At 39.8% G+C, this 20,288-nt stretch overlaps 3 protein-coding genes across 3 annotated transcripts; 1 reads left to right on the forward strand and 2 right to left on the reverse strand.

The window, feature by feature from the left end:
- Positions 1-412: 412 nt before the first annotated feature.
- LOC116335790 (protein phosphatase 1 regulatory subunit 3E) lies at positions 413-5,615 on the reverse strand. The gene has a single exon (XM_031759554.2). It carries the CDS (start codon positions 5,170-5,172, stop codon positions 4,249-4,251), a length of 924 nt encoding a protein of 307 aa, XP_031615414.1. The 5' UTR covers positions 5,173-5,615; the 3' UTR covers positions 413-4,248.
- Positions 5,616-5,633: 18 nt separating this feature from the next.
- LOC116335795 lies at positions 5,634-9,916 on the forward strand. Its single transcript, XM_031759558.2, has 4 exons — positions 5,634-5,706; positions 5,841-6,066; positions 6,236-6,462; positions 8,286-9,916. The coding sequence occupies exons 3-4, from the start codon at positions 6,244-6,246 to the stop codon at positions 9,030-9,032; spliced, it is 966 nt and encodes a 321-aa protein (XP_031615418.1). The 5' UTR covers positions 5,634-5,706; positions 5,841-6,066; positions 6,236-6,243; the 3' UTR covers positions 9,033-9,916.
- Positions 9,917-9,990: 74 nt separating this feature from the next.
- Positions 9,991-17,065, reverse strand: atmin (ATM interactor). The gene is made up of 4 exons (XM_031759562.2): positions 16,690-17,065; positions 14,559-14,684; positions 13,920-14,119; positions 9,991-13,813 (listed from the first exon to the last, which is right to left on the reverse strand). Exons 1-4 carry the CDS (start codon positions 16,972-16,974, stop codon positions 12,049-12,051), a joined length of 2,376 nt encoding a protein of 791 aa, XP_031615422.1. The 5' UTR covers positions 16,975-17,065; the 3' UTR covers positions 9,991-12,048.
- Positions 17,066-20,288: the final 3,223 nt, after the last annotated feature.

Here is a 20,288-nt window from a genome sequence, read left to right on the forward strand (position 1 = left end):
CCACTGACTGGTGGCTGAAAGTATTAATCTGATAAGCAGAACAGTTCCAAAGTGTCAGGAAGCCTTCAGCACTTCTTTAAGTAAGCAAAGTTTGGCTCAGCTTCATTTGACTGTTGGCCAACGCAGATCAGTCATCACTAGGAGATTAACACGAAGATTAAGCAGGGTCTTGTTCTTAATCTGACACCAATCTCCCAAAACAAAGCTCATGTGTAGTATGTCTATACATAGTCGCACACAAAGGTTTAACTTAGCCCTCTTGACCTTTTGTATTAGTGCTAAAATAAAATACACCAGCTCTCTGATTTTACTGTCCTATGGTAGTATGGTTATTTAAAATAAATAACATTGAAACAGGATTAAGGTGTGATGATTTTATTATCAGTTTATAAAGCATTTCTTCAGGTCTGGCTGTACCTTTCCCTGCTTCGAGCTGCAACCCCCTCCCCTTCGTAAACAGAATAAGGGTAGGGTGTCAGCAGCAATCGATTCAAAGGACATGTCCTCAGCCTGGTATACAATGGCGATGGCTGCAGCTCATTGCAGTGTGCTCCTTTATGAATGGGGAGCAACAGCAGCTCCTTGAAAATTAGATGCTCAGTCGACCGACAAAACGGACACCTTGGGAATGCACACATGCACAGCTCTGCAGCTGCCCTAGCACTGACGGCACAGTACTCTAAATCGCAGATATCAGAGATCATGCCAGGTGGATGTGAGCTACAGGAACTCGCAGAACATTTGGTTTCCATCAAAAATGCCTTTATTAACCTTAAACAAAATGAGTTACATTAAAACCCGAACATGAAATGAAGGTATGTTTCAGCTACACATGCGCACATGGTTACGTTCCATTGCAGAAAATAGCTTGGGGTGTAGATGTTACAGTAAAAACTGGTTGCACAGGAATTACAGAAATCAAAAATATCACTGACAAGACAGCAGATCAAGGAAGAAATGTTGTAAAATGGTCGTAGACAGAGGTGAGTTAGGCTTTCGATGGTGAGCAAAAGCAAAAATACGACAAATGATGGCAAACATTTTGTTCTGTAACTATTCACAAGAAAAGCTTTACAACATCACATTTCCTTCCTCTTGCTGCCCACTCAGTCAACTACAATCATAAGTCGCTCATATTAAAAGTTATCAAACACTAAATATATCTCATGTCGCCTCCTTCTTCACCATCAGAGTTTCCATATTTCATAGTCACTTACACTCACCATCTTAAACTTCTCTTACACATCTCTAAGTGAACTCACAGCTTAGTATGATGAGAGTACACCGATATTTGTGTACATAGAGTGTCCAATATAGTCCTTATTTTCATGTTTGTTTGTGTTTTACATTTTGATGCATATATTAGGGATAATCTATCACATCTTATTGTTAAAACATTTTGGGAGAAAATATCAATTTGTGGCATTCCTAATTCTAACAATAGCCATTACTCAAATGTTCCTGGAGACAAATTTGTTTGCTTTAACGAGTTTTTTTTTTAAACACAGTACTTTGATAACACTTTACAGCACCAAAGGATAACAAGCTTGTACCATTCTAATTTCTCAATTCTGCCTTTAAAATGATTCAAAGTACACACAACATAGAACAGCAGGAAGACATTCAGTATGAAACATTAACACATTTACATACATACTTATATATCAGTGAGTTATGAATTGATTATGGTGAAAATCTAAGACCACAGACCCATCTTCTTTGTAGTAGAGATGCACCAATAGCAACAGCAGTGTTGGAGATGCCAGAATAAAAATAGCATCCAGATTTGTCATCTACAAATGACATTTTTATATTGCAAAACTAGTTCGACAGTTGCATTAACGGGGCTGTGGGATCGCCACAGTTTTCACAGTTTTTGCGATGCTAAACCAACAGGTTCAAATGTAACAGATAACAGACAACACAATTATATTCACACAGTCTCTTGTGTCAAGCAACCCCAACACTCTATTGTTATCTAGTAAGTAAATACGACCACATATGAGCCAAACATTAAATTCAAAAATCACAGTTTGTGTTGGCAGTGATCAGTTGGCTATTGATGCATCTCTCTAAGCCCACATCAGTCACCTCAGCCTGGATAATTAATGCTTTCTGGTATTGCATTGCATGGATGCTTGAACAAAGTTTACACAGACCAAAGCAGACAATATGCAAATACCCACTGGTGTAACAGCATAATACACTAAATTCTGCTATGACAGGACATTAGATATTCACAATGTATTTAAATAAACCAATGAGAGAAATTCAGCTCTGTACGTTCTAAAGTTAAGTTGCATGATAGGAACTATGATCGCTCATCTCATCAAAACTGATCTAATATGATCAGGTAGAGCACTGTAGCCCTGACATAAATTATGTCATCTTTGGAGACAACCGATACTGATGGATTCACAGTGGAAGTGCTCCAAAAACTAAGTGGTTACAGGAATAGTCTCTGTCAACATCCTGGCACGATGGCCTCATTAAATGGAGAGCTTCCCTGTGAGGCCATGATGATGTAAACAAAGGCCAAAGTGATGTTCAGATTACAGTCTGAGCACTGGAATTAAAAGCAACATGTCTGCTGTTCCTCTAGCAGCTAAAGGCTAAACTTTGCACATGCTCGCTTTGATATTATTGTACAGATTTTTAAAAGCGCGGTGGATATTGGCATTTAACTGAAATGATTTGAACAACAGATAAGCTTCGTCAGCCACAGTGAAGGCGAGAGGCTTTGGAAGGCAGCTCGCCTCTGATCTAAGTAAAAACACCTTAGACGTGAGACACGCTTTTGTCCAGAAATGACAATAACATTTATAAAGGTGTACTGTGTGATGAAAGCGAGCAGACAGTTTGCAATTTGAGAATGAAAGACAGTGAATCAGTTCACATAATTTTGGTAAAGTGTAAGAAGTGTGAGGAGCAGCACTATTCTTGCACCAATGACTATTGTGTACATTTAAAGCAGCTAAAGCTAGTTAAACACAGCCACCTGTGTGATAGCTACTTGGACTATAGACAGACCTGCTCTGTGAAAAATATAGTTAAGCAGTGTTGTCAAGAATCTTAGATATTTTTGTTTCGAGGCTGTACATGTACAATAAGACGGTTTTCTTTAAATATATTAGTTAAAAAATAATTGTTGTGAAAATAAGATCTGTTCTTTAGCAGTCAACCTGAAGAAGAGAAGAAACAAAAAAGGTCCACGTAATCAGAGGTAAACTTAACCTTTCAAACAGCCACTTCAGACATTTTCCTTGTGATAAAAGCTATGCTAGAGGATTTCATTCAGATAAAACAAGAAATTACTGTAAAGAATAAGAGTCCTGAAAAACCTGTTCTTTATCTTTATCGTTATATTCATATATATTATTTAGTTTAATATTACTTCATTGTCTTTGAACTTTGTCAAACCACCTTGTTCTTCATACTTTAAATATGCAAAACGTAAAATAATTTATGTTGAATAGGCTACAAATGTATTGCTAAGAGGCAGATTTTTGTATGGTTAAGTATGATGTCCCTGGATTGTTTTACATTGTAAATTTAATGACGATAACCATCTAATGCATTTAACTCCATTCAAGCCCAACGAAGAAAATACTGTACAACACAAATCAACAACTCCCTACATCATGGCTTAGAATAAGGCATTTAAATGGCGTGATAGTAGGAAATAATAAGTTGAATATCTAAATTAAATAATCACCTTATATCTCCATCTTTTATCGGGGGGGATAAGACATGTTTACCCCTGTCTGCAGGTGACCACCAGGGGCGTATGCTACCATCAGCTAAAATGCTTTCTTTTTGCTTTTGAGTCGATGTTTGCACACATGCAAACTGACAGTTACAGCATCTTGAAATGAGTATGATGCCTGAAGTTGGCATTACCCGGCACGTTCTCCGTGGCGCGTGTTTTTATATTACATAACGAGAACATGCCCTCCCAAAGGGCACCAAGCTGTACAGAGCCCTGACATCAAGGCAACATATCGAACAGCATCCCACACCGGGAAGCCTATCAGGCTTAAACAGCAGGCCATTTCAACCCTCGGTGCGTCGCCACCACAGGGTCACTGTTTGAAATATTGTGGTAAAATATTTTCTCTGTCACGGAATGTATACAGCTGACAATGACGGAATAGTAATAATACGAATCTTTTGTTTTACAGGCTAATAAGGTACCCGGGGATCAATTGCGCTCAAATGGCGCAAGTGTGTCACTGCATACGCCAAAGCTCAGATAAAATGAATCCATCCGTTTTCCCATTCCCGAGGTGGAGACATCTTGAACCGGTGACGACGGACTTTGTAGTTGTTGCCGTTATTATTGTCCCAAAACTCTTGCCCGCCGACACAGTATTTAATTGCAAATTGCAATGTTCCTCCGTTGTCTAGGTAGGTGGGCATAACTATCTTGAAACAGAACTTGTCAGTGACACCGTCGCTCGAGTTAGGAACATAGGACGCCAAACTGTCCATAAAGGTTATCCAGTTGTTTAGGGAATACCGCAAAGAGACGCTCTTTTCGAAAGCCAGATTTAACACGCGCACGAAGCCGCAGAGGCTGAATTCGTCTGCCTCCACGGTCTCCAACAGGACTTTTACCTCCCTCACTTTCTGCTCGAAGCCGGGTAATGTGCCTGGGTTGGTGAACTGCAATTCCATGAACACAGACTGCGCAGGAGCCCGGGGGAATTTTGTGTCCAAGTGATGAAGGTGAAGGGGTCCCTTGGGTAATTTTGCCATTATGCGCTCAGGCACCTCGGGAACATCTGTGTCGTCAAAGTGCTTCACTGAAATGAGCTCCAGGCCCAGGGAGTCCGCGAAACGGACTTTTTTCTTAATGGTTGGGCTTCTGCTGCGGGCGATCTCTAACTTTGCTCTCTCTGTAGGTGTAGGCAAAGACTTGCACCTCCGACGCAGATTAGGGCTCTGTGGAGGCTTCAGGGAAATCTCTCTGCCCCTTGGCCTCTCATCCACCACTGCGCTCTCGATAGGCTCACAAGTGGCGTTCACCATGTCAAAATCCTCCCCATCTTCAAGCCTCGGATTTGACGCTGCAAGACTCCCGAATAGTCCAGCTATGCAACTGTAGTTCCTCGGCAGGCAGTTCTTTGGGGGAAGCATGACCGCGACAGGGTGCGCAGACTCCGCTTCCATAAAACGCTGGAGTCCCTGAACTGCAGAGCCGGAGTAGTCGTGATGGAGAAAAACCGGCGATGCAAGAGATGAAGCCGTCAGGTGTTAGTGTGCAACTCCGGGATAGGTGCTCTGCCTGCGTCAGAAGCTGACTCTCTGCAGCCTTGGACCAATAAACCAAAGTGTTGTTGCTTTCCGCAATTAGTGCGACTCTCCTCTTGCAGATGCTTCATTAAAAAACTAAAAAAACTAAAATCCACCATAAAATAAATATGAAGAATTGTTTGCTCAAAAAACAACAGCAACAAAAATTTCCAATTCCTTCCTCTTCACATCAAATATCTCCTCGTTTCCACTTAAACGTGGGAAAATTCATGCGTGTTCTCTCACAGTTGATCTCTTCCCGGGGCAGAGGTTGACGTCTCATCTACATGTACGTGCAGAGATGCGCGTTTAACAGACCAAAATGGTTTCCTTCTTCACAGGTTATCAGCTGGTTTACTTCCCTGTTTGAACGCTGCGACATTGAAAAAAACCCTGCATGAAATAAATAATGTAGGTGCATCAAAAACAGTATGTGCTTTTGTCTTCAGTCTGGTACATCCAGATATTGTGTGCATAACTAGATTATCAAGCGGTCCCGTGTAAAAAATAAAGCTATTGTGTTGATTTTTTTATACTTAATACAGATATAGGACAGTGTAGGCAGTAGTCTGCAGCAGGAGCGCAGGAACCCCTCCCCCTTTCTCTGCGTCATGCCTTGACGGTACGGGCTTTTAAGTGTCACCATGACGACGGCGTTGGAGTTGGTCTCTAAAGGCATTCACCGCTTCTTCCGCTTTTGTCCTACAAAACTCTCAACCGGGAAATAAAAAAGTCGCCACCACGAAAGATAGCACACAGCAGAAGTTGTTTGTGAGTAGCAACAAATATTATTCATGTATTTCTTTAATTTCCTTGTTTAATAATCCAGTTTGCTTTAATTTGCTAAGCAAAATAAGTTGATCATATTTACAGTAAAAGTGCTACTCAAGATGCATTTTTAAGTATTTAAGGTAATTCTGTTTTCTATGACCCTTTCGAGATCTCACCATGAGTCAAAGGACTAACTACATCATGACCTCGCAAGAAAGGGATCACACAGCTGTGGACGGAGCAGACGGGGAGCTGTCAGTACCGGAGAACCCAGCTGACGAGCACGAAATAGCAGAAAGGAGACTTGTTGAAAGCCTTTTAGATACCAGCGAGGAAAACTTCTTGAATGAGAAGGAGCTAAATGAGTTCCATTGTTACTCTGGTTGGGAGGATGCTGTAAGTGATCCAATATCCTGTTACTGTACCTCTCTTAATTTGTTACCTATATGTAGTTGCAAATGTTGTTTTTAAGTAGCCTAAGTGTCTTCTATGTCACAGTTTGGACATAGGCGCCTTCCCTAATTCTTATTTTTTTGTGGTTTTTTTACACTTATGTGTTTCAGATAATCAAATTTTAATATTAGTCAATGATAACCCTAGTAAATACAAAATGCAAAAAGACATCCATGAGAGAGGTCCAAGGAGAAAATCATTCCTGAACAAAAAGAACACAAAGGCTCTCCTCAAATTTGCCAGAAAAACATCTCAATGATTCTCAGAAGTTTTGGGAAAATATTTTGTAGAGTGGAAGGTTTGCATTCCATTACATCTGATGTAAAGCGAACACAGAGTTTTATAAGAAGAACATCATATTAGCAGTCAAACATGGTGGTGGTAATGTGATGATCTGGGTACGATGAGCTGAAACACACCAGCAAGTCCCCCTCTGAATGGTTTAAAAAAACAAAAACAAAATGAAGGTTTCATAGTGGCCTAGTGAGTCTTAAATCAGATTGGGATATGTTTGTCACGGTTCTGGGTCCGTTGGACCCAGTATTTTGAGTTTATTATGTTTTGGTTTAATTTTGCATTATGGATTGTTTTCTTATTCTCTTGTAGTGCTTGTGTTGGTGGCGGCGATGATGATGATGATTATTATTAGTATTATTATTATTATTAGAGTTTCTGTTTATTCGTGTTTTGGAATTGTGGTCATGTATTGTTTGAGTTCCATGTGTTATATTCTGCCTCTCAGTCTGCGTCCTTGTTTAGTGGTTTATGGTTTCCTGTTTTGTTTTGAAGGCGTGTGCTTTATGTTAATGTGAGCAGCTTTGTTCCCCCTGTCTCGTTAGCCCTGATCTCTCCCTGCTGTGTCTCCCTCCTGTTGCCGATTCCCTCATTACTGCCCTGTGTATTTAAGCCCTGTGTTTTCCCGTGCTCGTTGTCGCGATCTCCCTCATGCTGTGTGTTTCTCCCTGTGTCTCCCTATGTGTGTATTGTTAGATTTGTCTCAGTTTAGGTTTTTGTAGATGTTCTTGGTTTAGCAATAAACGCTGCCTTTTGAGTTCAATCCCGTTTCTAGTGAGTTTGCGTTTGGGTCCAATTCCTGCCTGCACACAGCGAAACATGACAATGTTGACATGACATGACCATTGATCCCTGAAAACGTTTCTGTGTGGCTGAATTAAAACAATTCTGTAAATAAGACTGGATCAAAATTCTACCACAGTGATGTGAAAGACTCATTCCCCGCTGCCAAGGGTGGCACAATCAGTTAATAGGTTTAGGGGGCAATTATTTTTTCACATAGAGTGAGAGCGATTTGGATAACTATTTTTCTTAAAAAATCATCACTTAACAACTAATGACCTTTGTCTGATATTAATATTGATTATCTGAAACATCTAAGTATGACAAATATGCAAAAGAAAACTTTTTTTGGTCACATTTTATAATGATGGACAGAATCTGACTTTTTTGCAGTAAACTAAACTGCAGCTGCTGATGTCAGTGGCTCCAACTTTCGCCTTGCATTTTTGAAGTTGATTAGTCACTATCAGCATCATATTGATGGAAAAGACAGCAAAGCTATTTAGCCAGCATGCACAGTGTCTAATCTAAATGGAATATCTTCATTCGCGTATTATTAATCACATCTGTGCTTTTACTGCTTTCCTCCTATTTGCATGTTTCTTACTTGATTCAATAAGTATTTTTACTTTGTGATTTTCAGCTTTAAACATATCCAAACTTAACAAAAAAACTTGGTTTTGCAACAGGTTTATGGTTGGGCCAGAGTTGTTCCCCTGAGCTGCATACTTTTGACTTCAAACACATACAAGAAACCAAAGCATAAGGAGGCTGACAATGGAACTCCTTCATCTGATGACCCAGTACCTTCTAATGCAGACAGCTCAGTCAGCATTACAGAGCAGCACTGTGAGTCTCATGCAGGCCTGGATAATTTTAAGAAGTTTGTGTCAGTAAATCAGCAGACAGGATCTTGGAGTCAAACTGCTATGGCAGCTCAACAGACAGATGCTGCAGAATGTCCTTTCCTTAAAGCCATGCAGAGAAATCAGACACATCTCTTACTGGAAGAAAAGATATATGAGAGGGGGATGGATAAAGAGACACTTTCTCAGCATCACCATCTGTCTTCAAAATATTCTGTGCCAGAGAACAAGCCTGCTAAACCTCGGAAACATAGTCATCGTCCCAATAACAGAGTGGTTCCCATTAAAAACTTCACATTTCTACCACCTATTAAACCACCTCACCTGATTGCCAAGGCCAGTGATCATCTCTGTAGACACAAGAAGACTCCAGAGAAACAAACCTCAGAGAAAAACTGTTTCCTTTTAGACAAGCAGCGTGGAACAAGGGGAACTAGAGTGGACACTGCTACTAATTCAGATATTTCCACTTTCTCTGCAGCGCTGACCTCCAAGTACCAGACATTTTGGCAAAACCCTCACAATGTTTTGATACCAAGAGGTATTGAATACAATGTCTTCCAAACCTGACTCAATGCACGTCTCTCACAAGGAATTTCACAAATCCAAATGCACCCTGTAGAGCTGCCTCTTCTCTGCCTCACTTCACTTTTAAGCTGAATGAGGCATGTGAAATAAACATCTGTCATGTGAACATTTAAGTATGCAGTAATTTTAGTTTCTCAGGTACAACTAAGCAAAGGCAACATCTTTTATTATAAAGGGCATCCTGTCTGTCACCCTCACTCAATCACATTTCCATTAAAATACACTTAGCTGGAAGAAGAAATTCAGCCTGGCATAATAGTAGCACTGGTAGTCGCTAATATTTTTAAATTTGAGCAGACTACAACTTGGCCAGAACTTTAACATCGCACTGCAGCTCGTTTCTCATAATATAAACTATGGCCAAACTACTGCAGCTGCTTAATACAGTTTAACTTTTATATTAGTAAACAAGGGATTGGTAATTGTTAGGGATTATGGGTGGAGCCAGGGTTCTTTCTAAAAATGCCAAGGGTCATGTTGGTTTCCAAGGTCAACATGACTCACGGCCTGTTTTCAGTCAGTTGTTATAATACTGTTTAAGCTGTGGCAATTTTGTTACCTTATTACATTTATTTGTATTGCTCTAATTCTTTTCCCTACCTACATAGATGTAAAATAAATGCACAGGCCTGGATTTAGTAGGTTTATACAGGGCAGGTTGTAACTGCATCAAAAGAAGAAAAAAGGTACAATATTATAAAGGTTTTTTGTGTTTTTTTAGAAAAAGCTAATAGTGCAAAATTTGTTTCGCACAACCAAATCTTAAGAGACGATGACATCATGTGTGCAATTGTAATACTGAACTCAAGATCACTTGAATAAAAGATGTATGACCCACTTATGACCTTTTTAAAAAAAAAAAAAAACATTGATCGTGTTTGTCCATCTTTCAGCAACTACTTTCCTATTTTTGTTTTGGGGAAAAAAAATGAGCACAGTCAACACTTGCCAGCAGTTTATTAACGACATCTACAATCTATCTTGAACAATAATTAAAGGCAGCCATTAAGTTGACACATGTAGGCAACAGAAAAATCAAATCAATTCTGCAAAAACAAATATTTTGTGCTGGAAAAATATCTGCACGCACTCCCTACAAGGAGAAAGTAAAGCACTGTAATGGACACCTGAAAGTGACATAGCTTTAACCCATTCAAATATAGGCATTTTTCCCCATTCCACTAAACCTGCAAGGAAACAGCTATATTGTATTAGAATTTAGGAATTACAAGTTGGAATTACTGCTTTAAAACGAAATGTGTTCAGACTTCATAGGCGTGAAACCTTACTAAAATAGCGAAATTATCCATAAACCCACTGGGAATAGTGACAGAAACAAAAAACAAAAAAAACCCAAAGCATAATATGTCTGGGCACAGTGTCATTATTGTGTACATTCTTCAGATTTAATAAACATCCATAAAGTGTAATGACATTAAACACTAGTCATTTAAGATGTGATGGAATCAAAGTAATTCTTTTCAATCAAATGCTGCAAAGGAATATTTTCATGTGACAGCGTAAATCTTTCCATAAACATGAAGCAGATGCATTCTCACATTGCATGCAATCACGATAAAAACACCAATACTAAACAGATAAAACATGCAAAACAAAGACTGAAAGGATTTGGATATTTTTCATTGTTTATTCATCACGATATATTCTAGTATAAACATGACTTTAAAGCAGCAAATTATCTGTAACAGAACTCAAGTTAATACTTGGGTTAAGGCACCAACACAACAAAAATGGAAAATAAACAAGGCCTATAGCTCTATGTTCTCAGGTAGAACAGTCTCTATGTGGTGCCTATGAGGTAACTGAGGTCACAGTATAACAAAAAAGAAAAATGGGGGTGGAAAAAAAAGTTACATTTAGTGATTTGAAAAAATTAGTGTGGAAAATTGGGTCTAAAATGTAAGTCCTTTCCGTTAAAAGAACAAAACAAAACACTGTGCTAATCTGTGCTAATCCTAGCTCTAATCCACTGTTTTTGTGTACTGTAACATTACTGGATCACTTCAGCAGTGTACTGCTAATGTATACACTTACACCCAGCTAATGAATAAGTTAAAGACGATGACAGCCTAGCCTGCTTACTGACTTAAGTCGACCTCTTAACTAGAGGCCTTGACACAAAAAGTGTTTACACAACATTAGACTTCACAATCACATTTCAATGCAAGGTGCGCAACACGGGACAAACATTTTGTTTTTTACTTTGTGCCAGGTTATATTTCAACAACACATCTTTTGCTTTGAGCAATGCAAAGCCTTTATTTTGAAAAAGAAAATCTCACTTGTCATGTTTTCAACTGCCTGCAATGTCAGAGTTTATAGTCTTGTTGCCACTGACAAGGTAACATTGAAGATGCAGCATTCAGACGCACATGTGCAGAATCAATATTTTATGTTGTGCTGCTTAAAGGCTTCATGCGCATTGCATACGTATGTAAACTAAGCGTACAATATTGTATACTGTACAGCTGAGATGAGATTGTTTTACAGCAGTACATCTATATTTGAAAGCTGTCATACAAGGTAGCAATTTTACAAGCCTTTCATGACAGCCATATATAGGTATGGATGTCATCCCTTTCAAGTGCAGAGCTAAACTTTATGTAATGTTAAGTATTTTTACAACTTCTTAAGACCAAACATTGACCAGTCATAGCGGCTACGCACTGAAATATACAAGTAAGCTTGCATTTTAGACAAGACATGTACAATGTTACCTTATGTGCAAATAAATATGTAAACTGTCACGGGAGCTCATGGGTCATGCCCACTGAGCTAATAAAGTGCAGCAATGCTGTCAGGATAGACACCAGGAAGGGCTCTGGACATTATGCCCCCAGTGGAATGGTTGAAAACATATCTGCAGACTTCTTGCTGCTAAGACTATGGTTTGATTTGCCAGAGGACAGCATAAACCATTTACTCTTAAAGGAAGAGGCAGATATCAGAAACCTTTATTGCAAAGCCATGGGAAGCTTCAGCTGTTGGGTTTCTCAGAATGCTGAAACAGAGCACAAAGTTCTTCACATGTCTGGGTTTCCACAGAGCTGAAATGGGACTCCATGTTCCACGCCAAGTCTGCTGACAGGAAGTCATCCATGACAGTTTGGGTTTCGTTGCTGGTCAGGAACAGATTTCCTAGGCCTTCTGCTTGGCTAGTCACAGTCTGTGTCTCTGTGCTGTTCAGCAGTCTTGCATTCTCTCCTTGAGTGACAGGAGTCTGAGCAGAGAGACTCGTGGCAAATGAAGGGAGATCTGTTTGTGTTTCTGTGTCTGATGACTCTGTGCTCATAGAAAAGCTTGAATGTCGCAAGATGCTGCTCAGGGGCATGTGGCTTCCGGCATTCAGCAGAAAATTGAGGTCAGTCTGAGTTTGAGTATCAAATAGCTCCAAGTCGCTGGCTTGGGTTCGGCTTGGTCCCTCACTTTGGTCCAGATCATCCATCAGTAGGAAGTCTGTCTGTGTCTGAATGTCTAGAGACTCCATTGGCGTGTCACCACCCAGTCCTCCCAGCTCACTCTCCTCGGTCTGTGTCTGGATGTGCACAGCATTGAGGAATTCTTCAAAATCAAAGTCGATGCCGTTATGTTGCTCTTGAACAGAGCTGAGACTTGACCCACAGCCTGCAGAAGCCTCTGTGAGCACCTGATGCCCTGACATACTGTCAGACAGGATGTTTTCCAGGTCATTTAACAAGGTCATTGTTTGGGTCTGGTTGTCTGCCATGTTGTTTGCACTCAGCTCATGCGTCTGCACCCCAAAACACATACCACCCTCTGATTTTGAGTCCTCATATATAGTGCTTCCTGCAGCACAAAGGGTGTCATCAATGTCCAAAGCTGTTTGGGTTGACACACTGAGGGAGTCATTGCCAAATAGGTCTGAGCACATGACAGCCTGGTTCTGAGCCTTCTCCTCTGATTGTGGCATGGCAAAGTATGTCTGTGTCTGCCTGGTTTTGTACGGAAGCACAGAAGAGGATGAGCAGGGAATTTGGCTCAGGCACTGGCTGTCTGTTTGAGCTCCAATAGATGATGTGGATTTGGCTCGGGAGAAGAAAGTTTGGGTTTCAACACTGACTGGCAAAAGGACTTGGGCACTGACACTGATGTCTGTTTGGGAGCAAGAAGACACAGAGGACTCACCCGCAGAGCACAAGCCTAGTCCCTCCCCAACCCCTACTCCTGTGGGCATTTTTGACAAGTACGATTTGTCTGTCTGAATGTTGGTGGAAGTGCTCCTTCCTCGCTGTGCTGCCATGCTGATAGTTGAATCCTCTGGACCTACTGGATCCAGATTAACTTGCACTCCTGTGCTAATAGGCCCCTGGCTAGAGCGGGAAGTAGGCATGCTATCCTTGAAACCCAAACTTTTAGCATCAAGTTGGGGTACCACTGCTCCTGTGGCTTGTGGAAGGAGCTGAAGGGCACTAACAGAACCTTGGCTATCTACAGCAAGCACTACAGACCTCAGAGCCCCACTTTCTGTAGATGGAAGGAGTACAGGCAAATGAGCCACCTGCATCACAGGAACACTAACCAAAGCCATCTTGGGTTTTGGTAAAAGCAACTTCTGCAGGCTCCTCCGGGAGTCTGGGATAGTAACGGTTGTATCAGAAGGGAGAGAAGTGTCTGTCTGCTCTGTGGCAGCAGAGATGATCTGGAAGGTTGAATCATTGATCTTAACCTTTTCAGAACCACTTAACAGTTTTTCCATCTTTCTCTTTTTTACTGGAGGAATTCTGCAAAATAATAAATAAATGAGATAAAATGATAACAATAATAAATACATAGAGAGAACAAAATACAGTATATCAATGAAAGTGTTGGGGTTATCCCTGTACATGCCTGTGCTCTGTTGGAATTTCATGACCCGTCCTGTAGATATGTGAGAGTAAAGCAGCCCTGCTAGCATAGGGGCAGCCACATGTACAGTGGTAGGTCTTTCCACAGTCTTCTATGTGCCTCTTTAAGTCCCACTCTGTACTGTAGCCATTGTTGCACTTGGAGCACTTATGTTTCTTTTCTGCATGCATCTTCATGAAGTGCTGAAATGAAATGAATCAAAAGCAGAAAATAGATTTAAAATAAAAATGTCCAAACAGAATTTGGAAAGGATAGAACATGTCCATTTACTTCTTTCTAGTGATTCACCCAGTTAAAGGTCACAGTATAATTTAGGCAAAACTAGGAAAGAAAGGCAGCTTTTCCCTGTGTTTTGCGGTGCTACAAGAATCAGAGTAGAAATGCTAAGATGGTATTTCATATTGATACATGTGTTTCACATTAGGCAGTTCTTTTTTCCTCAACCTATTGTATCAGAGGCTTTCAGTTATGCAGACTACAGGACACTGTATACAACTTAATCATGCAGGAAATTATTTAACACTGCTTACATTAAAAATGAAGGGTTATTTTTTTAAGTTGCACAAGTGGTTCTTAAAAATAGAACAATAACTGATTACATGTCACAGAGGAAATGCTTACTTGCTTAACCAGGGAGAACTGTGAGAAAGGTCTGTTAGGGCCTCTGGGACAACCCTCAATAGGACAGCAGTAAAGCTTCTGAGAGCCCTTCATGTCCTTTCTGACCGTGGGATTGACAATACCATCCTGAGGGTGATAATGACAACAAAGTATTAACAGAGGACAAAATACAGATATATCCATTCCAGATATTTAGATCAGACATGTGAACGTAAGACTTAAAAACACATTTCCATGCTGTGTTTATATTTAAGAAACTCAAATTACAATATAATTGCTAATGATATAAAGGTTGATTTCCCCCCAATACTGTCGGGTCTTTACCTTACTATAAGCACCATGGGATGACTGTTGTACATACAATTGTCTCTGATTTATAGTATTGAAGAGATTCATGTGCTTGTGCTGTGGAAAAGATAAAGCTAACAAACACTGTCTGCTTCGTGATAAGAATATAACTAAAAAGCCAAATTTTGGAGACAGCAAATCCAAATTTTGTGCTTTTCTCAACTGCATCATATGGTCGTAGGCTGAAGCCTGAGTCATGTCACGGCTCTGTGATTGGCTGTAGCTCAGAAGAGAAACCAAGCAGATTTACTGTCTTTCCTATGGCATGGCTAGCCTATATCAATTATAAAGGTCAAATCTTCTCTCCAACAGACTGGCCAATACAGTGGCAAATCAAAGTAATAGTCTCTAAACTTTTCTTTTCTGCTAAGGGAGGTGATATGGTTTGAAAGGGAAGCAAATTCTGGATTAGAATAGTCTCATTAGCTTTATGGACTGACCTGACTGCACACAGTCAAAAATAAAAAAATAATACATATATGAAATTTTTTTTATTTTTAAGTCTTCATATGGAAACAATAGTGATGAAGCAGCTGTGGAGCGCTGCATCGACGTTATGGTGCTGTTAAATATAAACAGATATAGCCCAACTCTAGCTCCATCAACTATGCAGAAGCACTGAGTGAGCAACTGTGGCATTTTATGCACTTTATCATTATGTCAACCATAATATCATTACGGCTGCTGACAGAAGTTTCACATAGCTGTGGATTAAAAGTAACACAGGCAAGCTGTGCTGCCTTCTTGTTGCTCGCTTTCTTTTCTTTCCTTTGTGCCTCTTACAGGCACAGTCTGAGGAAAGTGTGAATGCACCATGAAAACCCAACACAGTGACCAATATAACCCTTTATTCATGGACTGCAACGAACATGGACCAAACACAGTTCACCCAGCTTTACTGCAGCTTTTAAAGTTTTGGTGTAAAAACGGAATTGTATTTAGAAACTGATTGCTTAACTTTAAACTACACCTGCAACTCAGATTTAAATAGTAAAGCTTTTGGTTTCTTTAGGCCTTTAAACGCTCTCCTTGCTGGGACAGCATGGATTACTTCTAGGAGCTCATTCAAATTCTAACATTCACCTATTTTAAACAAAGAGCTTAGTCTATTGCAGGACAAAGGCAGTCTTTCCCAGCAAAGAACTTCATTCATTGGGAGACAGTGAATTATTGCGTCCCACGAAGTGCCCAGTCCAGTGAGGACAGAGGAACTAGGAGTTAGTACAGCTGAGGCGGTTTAAACATTTAGACCAAAGTCTAAGTATTGTGTTCGTGATAGACAGCACGCTGTTTGTGCGGCCGTATTCCTGAGAGACCGTAACCATACAACGACAAATAGATTTTTAGCTTTGCGCACACACAGCCCATTTAGATACTCCCAAATTCCCTGCCCTAGATTAACAACTCGCTAAAAACTAATATTTAATAATAAAGGGGGTATATCTGTATATTATGAATGCAATAAGCACCTAATTTCTCGTGACAAATGCAATAATTGATAACATAAGCGGCTAGGTGCAGTATAGCTAACTCGCTAATAGTAAACAGTCACCAATTAAATAACAGTCAAGAAGAAACTTAGTTAACTTTTACCAAAGCTCGACTATGTTGTCCCAGCGTTATTGGCAACACATTACTACGACCATACGTGCTAGCTAATTCGAAGTTATGGATGACTTGCGTTTTTTAAAAATGATAGTTTTCTCTTAACCGAATTAGCCAAGTTAGCATCGCAGTTGAGTTCACTTGTAAACCATCGGAATTAGATTTAGTAATTAGTTACCTTTATTCTGTGCGACTTAACCAGATGCATGTTCAACGCAGGTGTGTTGGGGAGAATCTTGCCACATCCTTCCACGGTGCATAGGATGTTCGTCCTCACTTCTTTGGTCAGCTCCACGATGGTGGGTTTTATCATTTCCCGAGACTGCGGCAGAGCTTCTTCGTTACAGTTTAGACTGCCGGCATTAGCGTTATCACTGTTACTCGCCTTGCCCGTTGAAGAGGCAGCCATGTTTCTGTGTTGACAGTGCATTCCGTGTTTGGCAGAGAGCCCCAGCAGCAGCATTGTATGAAAAGGATCATTCCGTCCCTCAGCGCTGCCTGTAAGGCTGTATTGCCACCTTTCCACTCTCTTGTCGGGCTCAAAGGCAGCAGGGAATTTTTGGCTTACGTCACATCCTAGATAGAATTCGCACTTCCGTTTTGCAGAATAATGTGATTTTTAAATGGTAAATGGCCTGCATTTGTATAGCGCTTTACACAGTCCCTAAGGACCCCAAAGCGCTTTACACTACATTCAGTCATTCACCCATTCACCCATTCACGCACACTGGCAATGGCAAGCTACAATGTAGCCACAGCTGCCCTGGGGCGTACTGACAGACAGACAGGCTGCCGAACACTGGCGCCACCAGTAGGCAAACATGGGGTTAGTATCTTACCCAAGGATATTTGGGATCGAACCACCGACCTTCTGATTAGTGGCTGACCTGCTCTGCCACCTGAGCTACAGCCACCCATATAACACATACGGACGAATAATTATACTTCGAGTGCATATAGCGCGGACTCTAACCCGGTTCAGCATCACTAATGACAAGTTCTAGATTTTTTGTTTTGGAATTTTTTATTAATGAATGCGACCCAATTAATTAAAAACTGAATATTTCATTTTTTCTATATTTTATTCCTGCAGTTATTTTTGATGAATCATCCCATTTTATTCTCCCCCAAAAGGAGAAATTATGTAATTAATGTTGGTGAAAATCAGGTTAAGATTGCACTAAATGTGAAAATAAGTAAAAATAAATAAATAAATAAATAAAAATTGTGCATCACAACAATGTAACAGACCTTTGGAGACATGAGCCAAAGATTTCAGCCAATTCTGCTCCACTCATGTTGATAAAAATAATAATATACACCATTTTTAGTATGTAATACTTCAATGTCATAGGTTAGGGCCACATGACTTCACAGTGACACAAAAAGATTAATATACTATACTATATATTTCCATATTAACAATGCTGACATCAGCATAATCCATAGAAACCACTGATGTCATCAGGATGATATAAACACACATAATCTGGGAAAACTGCACACATCATCATATTGTAATAAAAACAGACTAATGTCAGCATGTTGAAATAAAAAAAATCATAGAACAGCATGTCTTTTGGCGGGACTTGTGCTTTCTGTTTGTATGTCACTAATGTTTGGAGAGATGTTCTGCAAATCTTCAGACTCATTACTCGCCTTTTAATTCTACTGGCCTCCACTACAAAACACTTGAAAGAATACTGTTTATCAAATCAGAGTTTTCACTTTGTCCTCTCAAAACGTTTAGATTCAGTGTCTGCGTTTGTCATCGCATCAGACCTCAGGGTCCAGTATCTTTCAAATTTCATATACAGGTCCTTCTCAAAAAATTAGCATATTGTGATAAAGTACATTATTTCCTGTAATGTACTGATAAACATTAGACGTTCATATATTTTAGATTCATTACACACAACTGAAGTAGTTCAAGCCTTTCGTTGTTTTAATATTGATGATTTTGGCATACATAACTCATGAAAACCCAAAATTCCTATCTCAAAAAAATTAGCATATTTCATCCAACCAATAAAAGAAAAGTGTTTTCAATACAAAAAAAGTCAACCTTCAAATAATTATGTTCAGTTATGCACTCAATAATTCCTGCACACGCCTGTACACGGTGGCTCTGGATGTTTCTACTCCAGACTCAGTCCACGTCTTCCGCAGGTCCCCCAGGGTCTGGAATCACAATCTTCCTCAGGGTCCGGTCACCTCTTCTTATTGTGCAGCGTTTTCTGCCACACTTTTTCCTTCCCACAGACGATGTCCTAAAATGTACACCGTAGGGGACTACGGTGTACATTTTAGGACATCGTCAGGTCTCAGGAAAAAAGTCATCAGGTATCAGACAAAAAAATGTCAGGTCTCAGTTGTCAGGAAAAAAGTCGTCAGGTATCAGACAAAAAATTATCAGGTCTCAGTTGTCAGGAAAAAAGTCGTCAGGTATCAGACAAAAAAATGTCAGGTCTCAGTTCTCAGGAAAAAAGTCATCAGGTCTCAGAACACAAGGTATCAGACAGAGAGAAAATCTTCCTGCAGGTGGCGCTGTTGTCATGTCCCACCAATGACTGTATAAAAGATGGACATGCAGAAACCTGTCGACCTGAAAGAGGCACAGAACAAAGAGAGCAAAACAAAGTGAGATGTACCGCTGGATTTTCACCGACTGGACTTGAACAAGAAGGGATGAAAAAGAGAAAAATTTATATTTCTCTCTCTCTCATTTGTATTTTGTGGACTTTCCTGTTAGGTGTCAGACTACTTTTGCTTCTCTCATTCAGTTAGTTTTCTTTTTATATCCTCTGTTACTGTTACATGCCTCATCGCAGTTTTATTATATTACATATCAAAATTCACCAGAATCAATTTGAACATCTGATCAACAGAGAAAAAGTTAAAAAAAAAAAAAAAAAAACCCAACTTTTTTCTTATATTTCAGATATGAAGGATTTTTTTTATTTATCTGTGATGTCTTTTCACATTTGTTTTGAATTTTGGGGTTAATAATGTGAATTTGAAACTCACTGATTGCTTGAACCAGAAAACTGCAAGTTTATACTGCAAGCAAAAATATTTCAAGTGATTTTGTGGTAACAGTAACTCAACATGCCAAACTGTCTCTGTAAATGAGTTAGGAAGTAGTATAAAACAAAAAAGCTGAAGAGCATCAGCCACACCCCGTGTGCTGTATTCACAGCTGAACCGTCGCCGTGGAGCATGTGCTCATAGGACAACACCCTAAGGTTTTACTATATAAGAGCCAGAGTGTGAGTGTAGCGTGAGCGAGTACAGTGTGATTGCAGGAGTGTCCATACTTTGTCCCGGGTGAGAATGTGCGATCCAACGTGGGCTAAGAGGAGCAGCGACGCTGCCAGGGAAAGTTGTTAATGATTGTTCAGATAAAGATAAATGGTGACGCAGTGACTAATGATCCCACATTTCACCTTGATCATTTATATTACTGTACTGACTTCTGCCATGTCTCGTTGACTTAATTTTAGTCACGTGCATTTCTGCAAATCCTCAAAGCAATCATCAGAGATTTGTCCTTCTTTTAATCACTTTCTCTTTCTGGATAAATCCTGATAGAACTGCCTAAGAAGTAAATCAAGAAACTACACATTAGAACAGTAAGTTTATCATTGGTGGCAAATATATCTTTGATGATAAATGTAGCGAGTAGAGTTGCATATAAAAGATGATTTCCAATCAAGAGCATAAATTCAGTGCATTAGCAGCTTACACTTTCATAACTGAGAAGACTTTAAATAACTG

This window comes from Oreochromis aureus, linkage group 1 (genome assembly GCF_013358895.1).
Source record: "Oreochromis aureus strain Israel breed Guangdong linkage group 1, ZZ_aureus, whole genome shotgun sequence".
NCBI lineage: Eukaryota > Metazoa > Chordata > Actinopteri > Cichliformes > Cichlidae > Oreochromis > Oreochromis aureus.